The sequence below is a fragment of the Canis lupus genome, chromosome 8 (genome assembly GCF_011100685.1).
Source record: "Canis lupus familiaris isolate Mischka breed German Shepherd chromosome 8, alternate assembly UU_Cfam_GSD_1.0, whole genome shotgun sequence".
Lineage (NCBI taxonomy): Eukaryota > Metazoa > Chordata > Mammalia > Carnivora > Canidae > Canis > Canis lupus.
In genome coordinates this window covers 16,149,359-16,171,767 of record NC_049229.1, presented here as the reverse complement: position 1 = coordinate 16,171,767, position 22,409 = coordinate 16,149,359, and the positions used below count along the sequence as shown (strand labels likewise).

The 22,409-nt window shown below is 33.5% G+C and overlaps 1 protein-coding gene across 17 annotated transcripts in view; it reads right to left on the bottom strand.

The window, feature by feature from the left end:
* MIPOL1 (mirror-image polydactyly 1) overlaps nucleotides 1-22,409 on the bottom strand; it is a 328,218-nt gene that overhangs the window by 33,308 nt on the left and 272,501 nt on the right. For all 17 annotated transcript variants that reach the window (XM_038544530.1, XM_038544537.1, XM_038544524.1 and 14 more), the window contains one exon: nucleotides 9,764-9,994. In XM_038544530.1, the coding sequence (XP_038400458.1) occupies nucleotides 9,764-9,994 (231 nt within the window). The remainder of the gene's footprint in view (nucleotides 1-9,763; nucleotides 9,995-22,409) is intronic.

The window sequence follows — 22,409 nt, the reverse complement described above, 5'->3', positions numbered from 1 at the left end:
GCTCTACTCAAGAATGACTATTGGGTCTTAGCCACATTCTTCTCACAGCTGTGTTAAAAAAGAGCATCAGAAAGTCTTCCTAAAACCCATATGTGTATCTGGTCAGTTCTCTGTCTTGGGGTCACCTCACATTGTGGTGTGATTATACAGAGATTCATTCTTGTTCTTGAACTGTGCTACTCCCACCACTCTGGGAAAGATTAGGCCCTCCCGTCAGTAGTAGAGAACTTCTTGGAAGACTGATGTGAAATATACATAGCTCAGAAGGCAAACTAATTGAAGGAAGAAGATGTTTCAAGATTTTAATTGATAATATGCTTTTTTTTTTTTTTTTTTTTTACCATTGTGTAGTTTGTCAAATGACAAACGGTAACATAAAGAGAAATAATGTATACTTTTGTATGCTTTTTAGGATATTGCTATATGCATCAAAAGAAAGTCAAATGAGAATGATATCCCAAGGACTATTAGCTTGAATGGTATAAATACCAAAACAATTAAAAAGTTAAAATGATCAAGTTTAGTAAGTTCCAAAATTCTGTTCACCATGTAATTTCTGGAGCCTAACTTTCACTTTTAGTCAGTCTTTACACAGAAACACTTGACAGAATAATTGATAGTAGTGAAACTCTTTTTTTTTTTTATACTTTGGTTAAGAAGTAAAGAAAAAAAATATTTGTTGAGTTGCCCAAGAATATATAACAATATGACAAGGAAGATCACTTCAGCTGCTATTATATACTATATTATTATAGAATGACTTTTTCTTTTTAACTATAAATGATCAAGAATAAAGTTCATGTATGGACAACATTTATGATTTTACCACCAGGGAAAGCTACAGCTTACACTGAAATAAGCAAAATATTTTCTTTCTTTTCTTTTCTTTTCTTTTCTTCTTTTCTTTTCTTTTTTCTTTTCTTCTTTCTTTCTTTCTTTCTTTCTTTCTTTCTTTCTTTCTTTCTTTCTTTCTTTCTTTCTTTCTTTCTTTCTTCTTTCTTTCTTTCTTTTCTTCCTTTCCTTCTTTCTTCCCTCCTTCCTTCCTTCTTCTTTTCTTCTCTTCTCTTCTCTTCTCTTCTCTTCTCTTCTCTTCTCTTCTCTTCTCTTCTCTTCTCTTCTCTTCTCTTCTTTTCTTTTCTTTTCTTTCTTTTTCATTAAATAGGCTCCATGCCCAATGTGGAGATCAATGCAGAGTCCAAATTCAGGACCTTGATATCAACCTGAACTGAGAATCAACTGAGAACTGAGAACTCAAGAATGGGACTCTTAAGAGACTGAGCCACCCAGAAGCCCTGAAAGATTCTTTTATTCTGTATTTTTCAAGGGCCACATGTGCACATGGGCAAATCCCTTAGTGGGGAGAAATAATCAAACATGGAATGTTAGAATCCAAGTAAAACTGTTATTTCTACTTATTCTTGGGTTCAATTTAGTTTTTTTTTAAATTGTATTTTGGGAATAAAACCTATACCTAGTAAGGAAGTATATATCCGATTTTAGTTACGTATATTGAATTTTTATTAAAAGAAAACCAGACTTTGATTTATATAAAAATGGAGACCTTTCTATACTACTAGGGAGATACATCATATTAAATTTTCCATGTGTTTAAGAACAGAAAAAGCAAGGGAGGAAGTTCTGAGTGAGCTGTCAAGTATAATGAGGCTGAGCAACATCCTAGCAGGAATAATGAAAATTTCTTATTGATGAGCACTGGGTAGGTATTATATAAGACTGATGAATCACTGACCTATACCTCTGAAACCAATAATATATTATATGTTAATTAACTGAATTTAAATAAAATGAAAAAATAAAATTTTTACAGTAGCTTCCCTTTTCTCTTCCTGACTACAAAAGTATCCTAAAGTACACTGGTGATTAGTGCAAGTAATTAAGAAAATTAAAATTACTTTATATATCGTATTTTTATCAATTCTAAAACTACTCTCAGATAAGATGGATGAATGAGTTTTCCTGTCTTCATAGAAGTATCTAGAAGCTCTGTAGCCTGTTAAGGGTAAACAGTAAGAAGGTTTTAACTGGAGCTAAGAACAGAATCAAGGGAAAGGGGATCCCTGGGTGGCGCAGCGGTTTAGCGCCTGCCTTTGGCCCAGGGCGCGGTCCTGGAGACCCGGGATCGAATCCCACCTCGGGCTCCCGGTGCATGGAGCCTGCTTCTCCCTCTGCCTGTGTCTCTGCCTCTCTCTCTCTCTCTCTCTTTCTCTCTCTGTGACTACCATAAATAAATAAAAAATTAAAAAAAAAAGACATTTAAGAATCAAGGGAAAGGATGCTTGTCAGATCATATGGCCACTCTAAGGAACTACAATTTCATATAAATGTGTGAAAATCACATTTGAATGTTTCTGAAGCATAAGAACTCCTGTTTTTTTTTTTACCTGTCAAGTTTTGGTTAAAAAGCATATGGTCATTGTTAAGTGGATCCTATAATTCCCCTAAAATAACAGGAACATTATCTCTTTTAATTTTATTTATTTATTTATTTTTTAATGTATGATAGTCACAGAGAGAGACAGAGAGAGGCAGAGACACAGGCAGAGGGAGAGGCAGGCTCCATGCACCGGAAGCCCGATGTGGGATTCAATCCCGGGTCTCCAGGATTGCGCCCTGGGCCAAAGGCAGGCGCTAAACCGCTGCGCCACCCAGGGATCCCACATTATCTCTTTTAATTACTGTAATATTGGGATTAATGAAAAACAATAAAAATTCCTGCATTTTATTTAGTCTTAAACTGAAACAGCATGGATCTCTCCCATATTTTACTCTTCTGTTCTTTTTCTCTCATTCCTTTCCATTGTACTCATCTGAAACATGTTTCATCTATCTTAGTAGGCAGAAATGCATATTAATTAGCTCAACTCTAGATCACCTATTTGAAGATAGGTTCTGAAATGAAGAAGCAGATCGAATGTAAGCAGCTGTGTTGTAATTTAACTTTTTAGTCCCTATTTTCATGTTCTTTATGCTCTTTATGATTCATTCCATAAAGTTAACCATTAAGGGAACTTATCAGAGAAAGTTAAGATTCTTAGTTTTGAGAATTTCTTTTCTTCTTTAGCCTGCATCCTTCACTTTCCATTTCATTTGTCAAGTTCTGGGTTAGACTTCAATTTCAATCATCCTACATTAATCCTTCCCTGGTAGAGAGGAATATCATAGACAACTAACACTATGTTTCTTTTTTGTGTCAAAGTGACACATTCCCTAAAGATAAAGGTGTTATCCCAACTCTTTAGTTTTTATAAAGAAATGAATATAATACATATCTATCAAATGTGAGAGGTATCTCTGTATTTATATATAATAAAAGTAGCTCTAAAGAAATCTACTTTATGTGCTCAATGGATGAGAAAGGTGATCCACTATACAAATATATAATGGAATTAAATTCTTTATAAAATACATACTTATTTGATAGTGTGTAAGAAGACTTGTATTTCATAAGTTAAATACGTATTTAATTTAAAAACATGTGCTATAATTTACAAATCCAGAGTATTAAATTCTTAAACATTTCATGTGCTCAAGAATAAAAATTAGGCATATTAGATGCTGTACATCTTAATGATTACTTAGGAGTCATATGAAGCCATTTTCTACATATAAATAATAATATCTAATTGGATCTAGATTTGGAAGCTGCCTTACAGGGCTGATTGGGAAGTTTATTTGTACATAAACTATCAGGAATAAATTACTTGACTTATTATGTGCTGAGGTATGTATTGTATTTCATAGAGCTTTTAAATCTTAAACAAAAAATAAATTTTGAAGAGCAATTTCCAGAAGTTTTAGGTCCTCCCATTTATTAACAATACTAATAAATCAAAGTGATTTTCAACTTCATATTAATTAATGACCTAAACCTTGTGCTGAGTTGAGAATTTATGAACTTATTCTTTGATTCAATCAACAAGAATTTACAAAGCATTCAGATGTTTGTACTGTTGCTTTGATATTTATAGTCCAACTAAGAATTTATAAAAAAAAATCACAGGTAAAATTGGCAAGAAGCAGAAAAATTTTAGTGAAAAGAAAATACAACTATATAACACCTTTTGTATTAAACTATGTAAGGATATTTTACCACAATTAGTTTTCATTATGGTTCAAATCAGATTCTGGAGCCAGCAGCAAAATTAAAAAGTTTAGTGATATTTTTTGATGAAAACTGTAGGCTTTTTTTTTTTTTTTAAACCAAGAAACTGTAGAAATGCTCTGTTCCCCTTCCCAGCACTCAGAGTCATCTACCCTGTTTTATAATTCAACCTGCAAACAGATTAAGCAGCTGAGTTTGTGGAAAGTATGTTTGCTCTACGCTAAGAACCCTTGTGTGACACTATGGCGACTCCCCTGACACCTCGAAGGGAACTACAGACAGTTCCTCATCAGCAGGGAAACCAGGCTGAGAATTCACAATTTCTTTGTGACCTCAACTTCTTCATAGAAATCAGTATTTGACCAAGAGGCAGGAAAGACTTTTTGTTAGCTTACATGTCCTCCTTCTTCTTCTTCTTCCTTTCTTTCCTGTCAATACCACTCAAAAACTCAGGGTGCCCTATATTTCAAAAGGAAATGTTTTATGCTGATCTTTGGTATTTTCATTATGCAATTAGAAATTAGGACACATGTAAATTTTAAGTATCTGATTTTTTTAAAAGTATGGAAAGAAAGAAAATTTTAGAAAGGGCTATATTCTTTCTTGAAAACATGTTTAAAAGTGCTGAATTTTTGTCCTGTATCTTTTTGTCTGACCTATTTATTATAGTTATAGTTTATGAGGGATTTGAGTCGTATCAGTATAAATCTGGCCCATAGTAAAGATGATATGCAACAAAAGCTACTTTATTGTAATATCTAGAAGCTTCTGAGATCTTCTAACCTTATAAGCCTGGTTGTAAATACTTTCAAGTAATTACGTGTAGCTTAGGTATGTTAAGTATAGTCAAATATATTTTTTAAATCCTTCAGAAAACTTTTGTTCTAGGTTACAAGAACTATAGCTACAGACAGAACGACAGATGGGAAATAAAATCTAGTGTAAAGAACAACTGAATTTAAATCTCCCATGATGATAAAAATATCACTTAATGGATTTGTGTGTCAGTTTTCTTTTTAATAAATGAAGATTATGGACGGTCCTTGGCAGAATCATTAAGAGAAGTTTCTCTTACAAAGTTACTATGCTCTTAACCTGCTCTTTAGTTCCCTCTACTTCCACATAGCTCACCAAAACTAAGTGCATTCAGGATCAGCTAAAGAGCAACCTAAAACCAAAATGACAATGTATTCTTCTTCCACAAACATATACAATTTAAAAAGAGAAGTACCTTAACCTTGCTTGACACAAGAGAATGGATTTCCACTGGTGAAATTTTAGGCTTTATGTCACCTGGGCCACGAAGCCAGTTTTGGACAATGAAGTCTGGCACTCTTTACACTTTCCCCCTATCAGTGTTTCTGCCTATAAATATTGGTTAGCTTATAGATGCTAATTCTGTATCACTTTCCTTTTTAGGAATACTCCTATAGGCTAAAAAAAATTTAAGAAATTCATTTGACTCTAAAAAATATAAACTTAAAATTCTACAATTATTAGAAATAGTATATAGTCTCTCTCTATTATTACTGAAGATTTAAACTTCATGGATAGGACAAGGGTTAAAAGCTCACTAGAAAGTCAGACACCATAGGAGTAGTGGTCGCAGTGAGAAAGGCGGAGAGCCACAAAGGTCATTCTTTTCTATGAAATTCCTCTACCAGCATTGAGTACTGGGTTGGGACAATTTTTTTTTTTTTTAATCTAGGACCAAAAGTAGACCAGAGTACATTTGAAATTTTCCTGTGTATTCCTGATCTGACCTGCTCTTACTTTATGCTGTTATCCCATCAACCTATTAAATTGTTCTAGTTCATTTGTTTGTGTTTACAGAGTACCTACTTTACAGCAGGCATCTGTGTGAATATTTGGAAGAGGTGTGGATACAAGGATGGAGAGAACACTGTCTATGTCTTAGGAATGCTCAATGAGGAGTAATTTTACAGGGAGTGAAACAGAAACAGATAAACAAAGCAATTATAACACCTAGATCATGAAGACCTGTAACAAAGGTACGGATTAAGTACAATGAAAACAATACAAAAGATAAACATCACAGAGGTAATGTCAAGACTGGACTTTAAGGAGCAACAAAAATTTGGCTAGGTACTAGAGGAAATGGGAAGAATATGCTTTAAGAAGAAGAAATAGCTTGTGTACAGATACTGTGGTTGGGGTCATGGGAGGAAATGATACCAAAAAATGGGAGGCCAGGACAAGCCTCATATATGGTGCTAAGTTGTTTATGCTTTAGTGTGTAGGGGATGACAGCCTCTGAAAGATTTTAAATAGAAAAGTTATATAATCTGATTTCAGTTTTAGAAAAAATTAACTTTGGTGGCAGTGAGGAAGACAAACTTGAGAGCTAGAGGCAGGTAAACTAGTTTTATGATTATTTCAATAGTCTAGATGAGGGATGATGAGGGCCTGAAATAGTGCAATGAGCAAGTGAGGATGGCATAAAGGGAGTCAGATGATTCTTAGGCGGTAGAGAAAACAGAGATTGACAGCAAAGTGAATGTGATGAGTAAGAAAGAGTGAGGGAAGGAGGACAGTGCTGAAACTGCTGAAGACCATCACTGGGAAGGGAGATACAGGAGAATGCTGAGGACTTTAATTTCAGTGGAGGAATTTTTAACAAACATACTATGACAACCACAAAAAAGGGAGTGATATCTAACTTTCTAGGAAGTTGAAAAAGACTTTGTAGAGAAGAATTACTTGAACTAGTCTTGCTAGTCTGATGAGTACAATTATACTAATAATATAATTTATAAAATGCTTATAATAAAGTAACTGGCACCGAATTAGGTATTTTACATGGCATCCAGTTTATTACTCATATCACACCTGCCTGAGGAGGCTGTATTACTGTCTGAAATTTTCAGCTGAGGAACCTTTGCTTCCAAGGGTTAAGTAATTTGTCCCAGATCTCACAGGTGATAAGTAGGAAAGCAGGGATTGAAGTCTAGGTTTGTCTGACTTGGCTATACAGCTTGCCTCTCTCCTCTATGCTGCACTGAATCTCATGGGATGAATGTTTTTTATGGGGTAAAGGGGGAAAAGGCTCCAAGCAGAGGAATACACATATATAAGGTATTTAGTCTTGAAAAGATTGAGCCCTTTTGAAGAATGGGACATTACAGTGTGGGATGAAATGGCAAGAGAAGGAGGGACTATGCGATGTGCATTGTTCTAAAGGCATTACACATTTATCTCACCTAATTCTTATAACATTATGAGGTGGGAGTATTATTATCCATATATTATGATCTGCACTAGCACAGGTTTTAAGATAAAATGTGCAAGTTCATGTACCTCTGCATTTTGAATCCAGATCCTGAGATTTTAAACCACTATGCTATATTATTGAAGACATGTGAGCATCTTTACTTTCTGTTTACCATGATTTTATATTAGTTTTATAATAAAAATATAATTAGAAAAAGGCCACTGAATTTAAAAGTTAGGTACTCTAATTTTTTAGGTAAAAATTACTGGTACTCTTAAAAAAGAACAATTTTGTATAAAAGCTCACCATTGTGTAGTGAGTAGCACAGGAGTGAATCAAATTGAAAGATTTGATAATGAATATAGATCAGTTATTCAAAAAATCTGGTGGTGAAAGGAAAAGGGGAAATGTGCACCTATTTAGTTTATATTGTAATTACTGCCCAGAATACTGACATATTACAAAGGACCTTCAAAAATAATTGCTAAGAACAGTGATTTCAGATTATATGGAGAATACTAATACCATCTAACAAAGTCTTATAAGCTGGTTTCCTGGAAGGTTATCTCTTATATGCAATAAAAAGATTGATGCCCACATTAACTGCAATGAAGGTATACTGCCCAATTGAAGGCAGTTAAAAATAAAATATAGTGAATTGAATGCGAACAAGAAAGCCTCACAGTATTTCCTCTCGGTCTTACTGCTGGAAATTAGAATAAAAGATTCAACATTTAAATTTAAATTTAACATTTAAATAACATAATTGTTTCACTTAAACTCTGTCCATTGATTAGTATCATTCCATTAAAACCTTTTGATCTGTCTGTGGTTAAATGTGAAGAATAGGACAAAATAATAAGTTTTTTCAAAAGGTTAAACTGATTCAACTTAAAGCATTATCTGAAATGATGTTATTTCTACTTCTTGGTATACAAAGTTTTTTTAAAATGATTTCTTACAAAATAATAATAATAGTTGATAAAATCTAAAAAATAAAAGTTGACATTTCCAAAGATTTTACAGAAATTTAATTGGTCTCTGGGGAACAGTTTTAGGGGATTTTAGTCATGTATATAAATTAAAGAATTACATGTAAAGAAAACTCTGAAATTGTAATTATTTGTAGACTTTAAGCAAATAGAGCTAACAGATACTGTCAGAAGTTACTGATTTGTAATTTACAATGAAATGAGACCTACCTATGTATCTTAGTGTTTTTAGAATGTTAATGTATATTGTGAATAATGGGATATGGTTTCCGACTGAACATAAAAATAATCTTTAAACCTACAAAAATTAGAATACTTACCATAAATCATAAATTTCAGGGCATTCTGACTGTAAAGATTTTAATATGCATAATTCGTAATCTGTTTTAAAATGGGTCTTAACTATAGATTTACCTGACTTTGGGCTACCATCCAAAACATAATTTCAGGGACTCGGGTGGCTCAGGAATTGAGCATCTGCCTTCGGCTCAGGGTGTGATCCTGGAGTTCTGGGATCAAGTCCTACACGGGGCTTCCTGCAGGGAGTTTGCTTCTCCCTCTACCTATGTCTCTGCCTCTTTCTCCGTGTCTCTCATGGATAAATAAATAAATAAATCTTAAAAAACAAAAAACCATAGTTTCAGGGATATTGGGTAAATGGTTGAGATGATTTATTGTCAAATAAAAACTAAAGAAGTAAGAAACTTTGAAGTTAGCACTACTTCATACTGTGAGACTGAAAACAAATTAAGGAAAAAGGTAGGAATTGAAGGCAATTAAGTGTATGAATGAGATAATGCTGTTAACAATACATAAAGATGGGATCAGTTAAAATGACAAGTTCCATTCCACTAAAGGTGCCTTAGAAATTCTGCTAGTGTTCAAGTTCCTTAAATTAACAGGTGACGTCTTTGCATGATATGTCCTATGTTAACATTTTGCTAGCTATTGTAAAGACTGATTGATTTTATAGCTTTATTTAAATTTTAACAAAAATGCAAAAATCACTGAAAATAAGCAAATGTAATTATGCACTGTGAAAAGCTGTACTGAATACTTCGGAAGAACAACACATGAAAACTAATTCCACTGGAACAATTCCATGTGCTTCAGATTATAGAGTCACAGATGATCTCAACTCAAGCAGGATTATCACAAAGTTAAATGAGTAAAGTTGATTACTTAACTGCCTCTTCCCCTTGCCAATAACTTTACCTATTACCTATGAAACGATTTTAATAGTATGGATTCCATGAACTAATGAAGATCAGTTAATAAAAAAGTTCATTTGACTCAATCTATTTTTTTCTTAAATCATTAATAGCATGAATATTAAATAATATTTAGTTGTAAAAGAAGTGTTTTTGTTTTGTCTTGTTTCATGCTTTTGAAATAATGTAAGATCATTTTACTTACTTCTGAACTTTGTCATTGGCTGCTTGGGAGGCCTCCATGGCATGCTGAAGCTCTAATTCCATGTTTGCTCGATCTGTCAGAGCTTGCTGTAGTTGGGTAGCCAGTTCCTCATTCTGTTGTTGAGTGATGGAGACAATGTTCTCTCTACTTTTTAAAGCTTCTTCGTAAGTACTAAGTGTATGGTTAAACTGATCCTTCAGGTTTTCTTCTTGGGATAAAGATTTGTGTAAACTGAGAAAAATATAAAAATAAATAATTTAAGCATAAATATGCAGTCTTACTGACAAATAATGTATTTAACAAAAATCCCCAGTAAGAAATACCCATTTCTAAAAATCAATTTAATACTTAAATGGGTAAATAAAAATAACTTTTATATCACAATACTGTTCTTGATAATTATCCTATTTCTCTGCTTCTAGGCTGAAAGCTATCCAGACAAATGATTATTGATGTTACCAAAGCATACATGAAGATGCTGCAAGATGTTAATTTAATTACAACTGTGTAAATACTACATTCAATTTTCTTTAAAAGGAATAGCAGAGAATTGAAAAATAAAGCATCTCTAGGTAAATAAAAGAATATAATATGCTGACTGCAAAGAGGTGAGAAGTAAGAGAATGGGCCTCAGTTTAGTAGAGCCAGGGTTTCTTCAGCTGAGCACTTAACGAGAATGAATGACGGTTGTACGAATACTGATCAGCCCGTACACAGATATATATAAATGAAGTTAAAATCACTAGTCCGACTGCACAGAAATAATATGTATTCAGATATATTTTCTCTTTGCTAATGAATCTCATGCCAAATATATCCACTCATTAAGTCATACAGAGAAATAGCATATAAATTAAGACTAAATGAATGCAGAAGAAAATGCAGACAAATAGAACCCTAAAATGCTAAAGGTCAAATCTTTGATATGTCATTACACCTACCACCTGAGGTTATTTTGAAATGGCACCAAGCACCTCACTCAATTAAATAAAGACATTTTGAAAATATAAATATTTAATAAGGGAAATTTAAAATCCACACAGGAGATGTTCTTTTTTTATTAAATAAAATCATTTCAGTATATGCATACAAAAGAAATGTCGATGGGAGACTTGAAGTAAAACTACCTAACTATATAATACAGATTGATGATGTGAAAGAAAGTAATATAATTCTTAAAGCTTCAAAAAGCTAGTCAGGGAACTTTAGCACTGGCCAAATATCTAGTCTGATACTTTATTTAAAACTGTTTGAACCAAAGTAATTATAAATTTCTTCTTTTTGTTTAAGTAACCTATAGATCTCTCCAGTGTGCTCACTCTGTAGACGATGTCACACAGAAACAAGAAGGACATGAAGCAGGGACAGTTAGCATACCCAAAGAAATCATTTCAAGATTCAAATTAGTTCTTAAGAAGAAAGACTGCTACTAAATTGTGGTCAATTGATTAGTACATAAAAGTAAGAATGGTGTTTAGTGCCATATTTGTAGAGTGCAAAGAAGTATTTTTCTTTACGGTTTTCACCTCGTTGTTTATATAACCCTTATTTCCATGCCTAAAGGCTCCCATTTCTTGTCCATTTTCCTATTCTTCCTATGTTCTTTCACACTTTCTGATTCCTCTTATTCCATGTTCCAGTTTCCTTCAGTTCACTCTTTGTCTATTTGAAAGATCCAAGAAAGAAAGAAAGAAATGAAAAACAAACAAAACAAAAAACCTCTAAAAAGACAAATCTATTTATATTCTTTACATATAAAAGATTATTATGTACATCTTGTTAATTATATTTTTAATTACACAGAGTGCACCAATCTGAAGTATTCAGCTTGACAAAATGTAAAGAACGAAATATGTAACAAACCAAGATTCCCCGTGTTCCCTCTCAGTTAATTCCCCTTTTCTAAAGCAATCACTTATTCAACTTCTATTAAGATTAATATTGCCTGTTTTTGAACTTTTTGTCTGCCTCATCCTATTGTTGCAGATAGTTCATTGTTTTTTATTGCTATTTTATTATTTATAAATTGCTATATACAATTTACTTAATTATTCCACTATTGTTGCTATTAATATTCTTGTTATGTTATCTTTTGATGGACCTAAGTAATCATTTCCCCCTCGCCCCACTTTATTGAGATATAATTGACATAAGTACTCCTTCTGAAGTAGAATTGCTCTACAGGGTGTACCTTCAGATTAAGTAGATGCTGCACAGAGTTTCCCAAAGTGGTCCTACCAATTTATACTCCCACCAGCAATATATGGGCATTTCAATTGCTCTACACTCTTCCTTAGAGTATTTTCCCTGCTGGTCTCTAAGTTATAGCCATTCTATTAGGGGTGCAGTGCAATTTCACTCTCTTAATACTGTCTTGATGAATGTAAGTTTTTAATTTCAGTGAAGTCTAGTTAATCATTGTTTCTTTAATGGCAGTGCTTTTTGTGTCTTATTTTAAAAGTATCTTAGCCTAACCATTCCATTATATTTTATTGTTACGTATATGGTCTCATTTAAAGTTCACAGTAGTAGGCAGCTTCATTTGGGAATTCTGCATTTGTTGATGATGTCCATAACACCCACTATTCAGTATACTCTAATGAGTTAAGTATTAAGAATTAATGATTCAGTTTTCAAAATATCATCTTTATTAAAATCATGGTATCCCAATTTAATTCTCTTATCATTCATCACTTCCTATTCTTTTATCTTTTAAATTTTTTCAAATTTATATATATTTTTCTTTTTAACAATGTTTTTATTTTCTACTTTTTAAAAAAGATTATATTTATTTATTTGACAGAGAGAGAGAGCATGCACAAGCAGGGAGACTGGCAGGCTGAAGGAGAAGCAGATTCCCTGCTGAGCAAGAAGCAGGACACGGGGCTCCATCCCAGGACCCGGGGATTATGACCTGAGCCAATAGCAGACACTTAACTAACTGAGCTATCCAGGCGCCGCTCATTTTTCTCTCAGATGGACCTGTGACTGGGATCCTTTACTCTAAGCTCAAAAAGCTATTCATCATTCAAAATGCCTTGGAAACCTTTAAATTCCAATCAAGACTTTCTCAAACAGAAGCAGTAGCTGGAATGGTCTTTTAAAACAATAAATTAGATAATGTCATTTAAAATCCTGCAATAGCATCTTATGGTACTCAGAATAAATTTCTAAAAATAATAATAATAAATTGCCTATTTTAACTCAGTAAACCTCACAACAACTTATGAGAGCCCTATCAATATTAGTTGTTTTTTTACAGATGAAGAAATTGAAACAGAGGGAAGTAATTTAATTAACCTCTCACATCTAACAGAACCAGAATCTCAACCCACAGTCTTCTTGAGCTGAAACATGAAATACTCCTTCATGGTCATGAGCCATGAAGCCATGTATCATCTGTTCTCTCCTCCTCATCATCTTTTAGTCATTCAGCTTTTTTCATCAAGCTTTTTCCTGTTTGAGGTATTTGTAATGTTACTCTCTCTTCTCCTGACAAACTTTTACTTACCCATTTGGTCTCAGCATGATCACTGCTTTCTCAGATAAACCTTTTATGACTCTTCCATCTAAATTTTGCTGTTGCTTCTTTGTTATTCTGTCTTGATGACCCTACTCTTTTTCTTCTTAGAACTTAATATTTCATTTTGTGATCTACTGCCCAATTCCAACATACTAATACTCTATTTACAAAGGGCAATTCTTTAAAAAATGGGAACACATTCCTTAATAACTTCAATAAATTAAAATGCTTATATTCCTAAGGAAACTTTCTTATAGGAGTAAAGATGAAGTAGACGGGAAAGAGTCCTATCATATATAAATCTATGCCATTTATAGCATATTTTTGTTTTAGTGCTGTTTTTTTCCCTCAGAGTGTTCTTCCCCAGGGCTGCATTGTTTAGTTTTTTTCATAGAGTCAAATCACATTTAACCTCTTTTCAAAGTTATTGATTTTCAGGTGCATTTTTAGCATGGCAGCAGCATTACAATTTATTGGTCTTAAATGATGTTGTATTGGAAAATATTTGAAATTAAGTAAGAATGAATGATAAAACGATACATAAGATCACTCTCAGGAATTCCAAAACATGTAGCTCACACAATATTGACCAAGAATAGTAACTATTTTGGTTTATCATGAAATTGATGAGGTAATATCATACACAAAGTTTCCATTCACTCTTACAGTTTTCAAATTATGTAATTCCTTATTTAAGTTTTGTTCTTTGAATAGGAAGTGACATTTTGAAAATATTTTTAGTTGGTAATCTTTCATATTATTATAATTCCAATCCATATCAAATGAGAGCATAAATTGCCTCTTATGCTGTTCACCACATTTGAGTCCAACAGCAGGCCAGTATCAAAAATACCCTTTCATGGGCACTGTCCTCCTAAGCAGCATGTAACAGATTTCCTTTCTGGAGTGGTTTCTGCCTTCAATTCCCTGAAGTCTATGGTCCTGAGTATTTTTCTAGTCCCTGACTGCACTGCCTCAGCTTAAAGTATCTTGGAATTATTGAGCTTATGACTCTGATGTTTTGCTTGCAGATATCTCTGTTCTCCTCAGTTTATCTGCTTTCCTGCTTGCTGAACTCTCTCTCAATTGTAATGTCACACATGGATTCAGCTTATTCTTGCAACTAGTACTTTTCCATTTATACCAAGTGTTGATGTTACTTTTCCTGGCTTCCTCTTTTGTCTCCATGATCAAGTATTACTTAAGTCCTTCATGAGTCACTTTACTCATCATCCTACAGTATGCAGTTACTCTTCTGCTCATGCTTCATTTATGTACAGTAATTGCTCAATCAAAAGTGTTTTATATATGTTGGTTTAATTGGATAAATATTTTTGAATTAACAATTAAGAGGTGCAAACCACAGTGCAAACCAACAGTTCTTACCTAAGAGTAATTTTGTGCCTCAGGATACATTTGGAACATCTGGAGACATTTCTGGTTGTCAAAACTCAAGGAGGGAGTACTACTAGCATTTAGTGGGTAGAGGCCAGAGATGCTGCTAAGCATCTTCCATTGCAGAGGACAGTCTAATGTGTCAAAAGTGCAAAACTTGGTGTACATGAAAAGATGATGGCTTTGGACTTTGAAGAGGTAGATTCATATTTCAGTCCTGTCTTTCACTTTGTATGGCCCTAGGAAAATACCCTACCCCTTTGAGTATTAATTTCATTAACTCAAGAACAATGAGAAAAATCTCATGGAGTTCACATGAGAACAGAATGAGGTGATCTAGTTATGTGAAAAATATCTAGCACAATACTTGGTAAAGAATGGGCATTTATCTATGGATAATTCTTAAAAGAAATAATTTATTTCTAATTAACTTTGTATGAAATCTTATACAATACTCAGACATTTTACAAATACTTTGATGAAAAACAACTGCCTGTTTCTACAGGTTTTTCATGAATTGGGAAAAATAAACTAGTTTTCCTAACCTTTATCACTTACTGATAACATTCTTAAATCATTCTGGGAAAAAAAAAGAGAGAGAGGCAGGTTTGGCTTGTTTTACTGAATTAAAATAAATAAAGACAAAGCAAGTATGAAACGCAGAAGTATGTGCTACCTTGTCCTAAGTACATTTTCTGAGAGGATAGTGTCTGTGTTTACTTCCCAGTTTACTGTATCAATTAATTTGATCTGAATTTCTGACCTATGTGATTTGCCTTCTCTCTGAAGAACTTCTTTTAACATTTCCTGCAAGATAGGTGTACTGGTGAAAAATTCCTTTTTTTTTGTTGTTGTTGTTTTTTTTTTGTTTATCTGATAAAGTTTTTCTTTCTCCTTTACTTTTGAAGAATAACTTTACAGGATATCAAATTCTAGGTCAATGTACCAAATTTTAGTCTGACATTCAAGGTGCTCCAAAATTCTCTACTTTTCTTTTCAGACTTCGTCCTATCTACTCTTATCAAAATGTTTTATTCTAGCCAAATGGAAATATAAACTGTTCTTTGAAAGTGCTGTCACACTTCACTTTGCATTATTGCTCACATTGTTGCCTTCACTTGGAAAAATCCCTTCACTACAGAAAAATCCCTGGTGCCTTTACCTACTTTCCCACAATGGTAATATTTTATAAAATTATAGTATAAGAACACCACCAAGATACTGACATTGATACAGTCAAGATAAAAAAGTTACATCATCACAATGATCCCTGTTGTTTCCCCCAGTACTCCTTCTCCTCCTTAAAACCTAACCATTAATCTGTTTCCCATTTCAATAATGCTGTTTCAAGAATGTTTTATAAACGGAAAGATTGCTTTTGGGACTTTTTTTATTCAGTATAATTTTCTGGAGATTCATCCAGGTTGCTGCACGTATCAATAATTAGTGGTGTTTTTTGAGGAAATGGTCCATTACTTACTTCTAAGTTGTGCCATTTTTAGGCATATAGAGTTGTTAATAGTAATCTTTATTTCTATACCTGTAAAGTCTATATATACGCTGTTTCATTTCTGATATTGGTAAAGTGTCTTTTTCTCCTTTTAATGCTTCTTTCTGTTCTTTATCATTTCTTCTTTCTGCTTGTTTTGCATTTATTTTTCTCTTCTCTTTCTAGATTATTGAAGTAGGGGCTTAGATTGTTGATTTAATATATTTTCCTTAATGCATTCAGTGCTATAAATTTCCTCTCAGCACTGCTTTAGCTGTGTCCCACAAATTTTGCTGTGTTGTGTTTTTATTTTCACTCACTTCCACGTATTTTAAAAAATTTCCCTTGAGAATTCTTCTTAGACTCCTGGATTATTTAGAAATGTGTTGTTTAGTTTTCAAGTGTTTGGAGATTTGTCTGTTATTTTCCTGTTACTAATATTTGTTCTGATTCTACTATGGTGGAAATGCATGCACTGTATGATTTCAGTTCTTTTAACTCAATTGAGGTTTATTTTATGACTTAGAATATGATCTATCTTGGTTTATGTTTTGTGAGCATTTAAGAAAAATAATATCCTGCTGCTGTGTGGAATGTCTAAAATTGTTGATTAGATCCTGGTAGTTGATGGTCATATTGAATTCTTCTTTATCCCTGGGTTTTCTTTTTGTCTAGTGAGAGGAAGGTGTTGAAATCTCCAAATTGTAACTGTGGACTTGTCAATTTCTCTTTTCAGTTCCATCTATTTTGCTTCATATATTTTTAGTCCTCTTATTTGGTATAAACACATTTCAGATTGCTATGTCTTTTTGGTAAACTCTTTTTTAAAAATAACTTAATGCCCCTCCCTGATAAATGTTTTTGTTTTAAAGTCTACTTATAAGATACCAGTATAGCCATTCTTGCTTGCATTTGATTCATGTTTTTATGGTTTATCTTCTGTTCTCTTATTTAATAACTTTATTCATTTTTTTTTTTGTAGCCAGCTTAAGAGTGGGGCCATAATAAATAAATAAATAAATAAATAAATAAATAAATAAATAAATAAATATTATGAAGGGGAGAGAGAGGGGGAGAGGTAAGGACAAAGTGACAGGGAGAGAGAGAATCTTCAGCAGGCTCCACGCCCAGCACAGAGCCCAATGTGGGCTCACAATCCTGAGATCATGACTTAAGCTGAAATTAAAGAGGTGGATGTTGAACTGAGACATCCATGTGCCCCATGGGCCATAATTTTTAACCTTCTCTGTCAATCTTTGTCTGTTGTTATATTTGGACCATTAATATGTAAGTTGGGGCTTAAGCCTACCATTTTATTTTCTGTTTGTTGTCTCTGAGATTTTATTGTTGTTCTTTGTTTTCTCTCTCCTGCTTCCCTGTAGGCTACTTGAACATATTTTGAAATTCCATTGTTAGAGATCTATGATGTCTTTTAGCGTACCTCTAGGTATATTATTATGCATACATAAGTTGTTACAGTGTATTGATGTCATTATTTTGCCAGCTCCAGTAGAATACAGACACTTTTCGGCTGTGAACAGTCCTTTGCCTTCCCTTATTTATAATTATTTTAAATATATCCTCTACATACATTTAGAACCAAATCAGAGATGGTTATAATTTTTCCTTCAACCATCAAACATATTTGAAAACTCAAAGGGCCTATTATATATTTTCAATTTGCTCAGTGTTTTTCTTTCCTTCCTGACATCCCAAGGTTTGTTCTTTTATCATGTTCTTTCTTTTTACATAACTTCCATTAGCCATTTTTGTAGGATAGACCTCATGACAAAGTCTCTTAGTTTTCCTTCATCTGAGAATATCTTGATTTCTGCCTTTTTTTTTTTTTTTGAGCCAATATGTAGCTTGAGCTCATGACTCTGAGATCAAGATCTGAGCCAAGATCAAGAGTTTGATGCTTAATGACTTGAGTCACCCAGGTGCCCTGATTTCTGCCTTTATTTATTTATTTAAGATTTATTTATTTGAGAGAGAGAAAATCTGCACGCATGTGGGAGGGGGTGCAAAGAGACAATCTTCAAGCAGAATTCCCACTAAGCGTGGATCCCCACACAGGTTCCATCCCATGACCTGAGCCAAAACTGAGTCTGACACTCAATCGACTAAGCCATCCAGGCAAACCCCGTCTTTATATTTGAAGTATATTTTACTGGATCTATAATTCTGCCTTGACAATTCTTTTCTTCCAGCCCTTGAAAAATATTGTGCCACTTTTTTGTCCTCTATAATTTCTTTTTTTAATTTTTATAAAAATATTTTATTTATTTATTCATGAGAAACACAGAGAGAGGCAGAGACATTGGCAGAGGGAGAAGCAGGCTCCATTCAGGGAGCCCGATGTAGGACTCGATCCTAAGACTCCAGGATCCTTTTGCCTGAGCCAAAGGCAGATACTTAACCACTGAGCCACCCAGGTGTCCCCTGTCCTCTATAATTTCTGATTAGATACCTGCTGTAATGTGTTTGGTTTTTCCCCTATAGGCAAGGTATTTTTCTCCAGCTGCTTTCAAGATTATTTCTCTTTAATTTTCAGTAGTTTAATTATGGTGTGTCTTGGTATATATTTATTTGAGTTTCCCTGTTTAAAGTTCCCTCAGTTTCCTTTACGTTTATGTCTCTTGCCACATTTGGACAATTTTCAGTCATTATTTCCTTGCATACGTTTTCAGCTCTGTCCTTTCTTTTCTCCTTTTTCCTTCCATGGAAGACTCCAATGACACAAATGTTTAGTCTTTTATTACAGTTTGTAGGTCCCTGAGGCTCTGACTTTTTTTTTCAGTCTATGTTTCTGCTCTTCAGATTAAATCATTTTTATTGTTCTATCTTCCAGTCACATTCTTTTATGTCCTCTGAATCCTGCTCTTGAGCCCATTCATTGGGCTTTACATTTCAGTCACTGTCTTTCTCAGTTTAAGATTTTCATTTGAAAAACAAAATTTCTATTTGTTTCATTACATTTTCTACTTCTTTCATCTTAAAAAGCAGAATTCTTTTTATTAAATTTGAAGGAATACTTTTTCTTTTCTTTCTTTTTAAATATTTTATTTATTTATTCATGAGAGACATAGAGAGAGAGAGAGAGAGGCAGAAACACAGGCAGACGGGGAAGCAGGCTCCATGCATGGAGCCCGACGTGGGACTCGATCCCAGGTCTCCAGGATCATGCCCTGGACTGAAGGCGGGGATAAACCGCTGAGCCACTGGGGCTGCCCAGGAATACTTTTTCATTTCACTTCAATCACTGTTGCTTTCCATAGTTTTAGTGATGCTTATAACAACACATTGATTTGTCATATGATAAAGTTTAAGATGTGTTTTGTTGCCTATGTTTTGTATGGGGTATATAAATATGAGTAGTTTTGTCAGCATAGTTCCCTACTATTTTGCTTATCAGGTCACTAAATTCATGAAGCATATAATTCACTCTTGGATAATCAGGTATCAATCCTACTATATCAATTTTAAGAACTCTTTAAAATATTTAATTATTAAATATAATATACTATTTAATTATTAAGTATATCATACTTAATTGATAAGTATGGGATTCTGTTTATAATATACTCAAAAATTAAATATTTTAAAGAAATTCTCAAGTTTTATTGAGAAACAACTGACATATATCACTGTTTGAACTTAAGGTATACAGCATGATGGGTTGATTTATATATATTGCGAAATGATTAGCAAAATAGGTTCAACTAATATCCATCTTCTCATATGGATACAATAAAAAAGAAAAGAAAGAAGAAAAGAACAAAGGACAAAAGATTTCTCCTTGTGATGAGAACTCTTAGGATGTACTCTCTTTAAAACTTTCCTGTATATTCTACACCATGTTAGCTACAACCATTATGTTGTACATTACATCCCTAAGTACTTAGAAATGGAAGTTTGTGCTATTTAGGCCATCTTCTTTCAACTCCCTCTTTGTTGTCCTCTGCTTCTAGTAACCACAAATCTGATCTCTTCTTCTATACATTATTTTTAAGATTCTACACTTAATTGAGATCATATGGTATTTGTTTTTCCCTGACTTATTTCACATAGCATAATGCTTTTAAGGTTGAACAAGTTGTCACAAATGGTAAGATTTCCTTTTTCTTTTTTTTCTTTTTCCTTTTCTTTAATATTCATCTATCTATATATGTATATACCACAACTTCTTTATCTTTTGATTCATAATGGACTCAGGTGTTTCCATGCCTCAGCTATTATAAATGATGCTGCTATGAATATGAGGATGCATATATCTTTTCAAGTTAATGTTTTCACTTCCTTTGGATATATTTTTAGAAGTGGAGTTGCTGGATTATATGGTAGCCTTCATTTTAATCTTCTGAGGAACTTCCATACTGTTTTTTGTAGTGGCGGTACTAATTTATAATTCCACCAACAGTGCATAAGCGTTCTCTTTTCTCCACATCTACACTAGCATTTGTTATCTCTTGCTTTTTGATGATGCCTATTCTAACAAGCCTGAGGTGGTATATCACTATGGTTTTAATTTGCATTTCCCTAATGACTAGTGATGTTGAGTATCTTTTAATGTACCTGTTTGCCTTTCATATATCTTCTTTGGAAAAATGTCTATTCAGATCTTCTGCCCATTTTTTAATTAGATTTTTTTTTTTTTGCTGTCAAGTTGTATGAGCACTTTATATATTTTGAATACTAACCCATTATCAGATAGATGGTTGCAAATATTCTTTCCCATTCTATAGGTTGTCTTTTCACTTTGTTGACTGTTTCGTTTGCTGTTCAGACACTTTTTTGTTTTGAGTAGTCCACCTTGTTTATTTAAATTTTGTTGCTTGTGCTTTAGGTATCACATCCAAAAAATCATTACCAAGATCCACATCAAGGGGCTTTGTTCCTTATGTTTTCTTCTGAGATTCATAGTTTCAAGTCTTACAGTTAAGCCTTTAATCCATTTCAAGTTAATGTTTGTGAGTACTGTAAGATAGGGTCCAATTTCATTCTTTTACATGTAAATATCCAATTATTGTAGCACTATTCCTTGACAAAACTATTATTTCTCCGTTGAGTATTCTTGGGTTTATTTCTGGGATCTTGATTCTGTTCTATTGGTTTATTTGTCTGTTTTTATGCCAGTACCATACTGTTTTGATGACTACAGCTTTATGGTTTAGCTTGAAATCAGGAAGTGTGATACTTTCTCTTTTGTTGTTCTCAGGATTTCTTTGCCTATTCAGGGTCTTCTGTAGTTCCATATACATTTTGGGTTCCATATACATATTTTATCTACTTCTGTAGAAAAAAATGATATTATAATCTTGATAGAGAAGGCACTGAAGATACTTTTGGTAGTACTAACACAAATGGTTGTTGGTAGTATTGAAATGTTAACAATATTAGTTCTTCCCATCCATGGATATGGGATACCTTTCCGTTTGTGTCTTGTTTGATTTCTTTTATCAATGTCTTATGTTTTCCACATAAAGATCTTACAGTTCCAAGGTTAACTTAAAGTATATTATTGTTTTTGATACTATTGATAATGGGATTGATTTTTCATTTTATTTTAAATAACTTTTATTTAAATTCTAGTTAACATGTATATATTATTAGTTTCAGGGGTAGAAATCAGTGATTCTTTTTTTTTTAAGATTTTATTTATTTATTAGAGACAGAGAGAGAGAGAGAGGCAGAGACACAGGCAGAGGGAGAAGCAGGATCCATACAGGGAGCCTGATGTGGGACTCGATCCTGGGTCTCCAGGATCACACCCTGGGCTGAAGGCGGTGCTAAACCACTAAGCCACCGGGGCTGCCCAGAAATCAGTGATTCATCAGTTCCATGAAATACTCAGTGCTCATTACCTCAAGTGCCCTCCTTTGTGCCCATCATCCACTTATCCTATCCCCCCCCACCTATTCCCCTCCAGCAACTCTCAGTCTGTTCCCTATAGTTAGTCTCTTATGGTTTGCCTCCCTCTGCTTTCTTCTTATTTTATTTTTCCTTCCTTTTCCCTATGTTCATTTGTTTTGGTTCTTAAATTCCACATATGAGTGAAATCATATGGTATTTGCTTTTCTCTAACCGGCTTATTTTGCTTAGCATAATATAGTCTAGTTCCATCCACGTCTTTGCAAATGGTAAGATTTCATTCTTTTAGATGGTGGAGTAATATTCCATTGTATATATACACCGGACCTTCTTTCTCCATTCAACTGTTGAAGGACATCTGGGCTTTT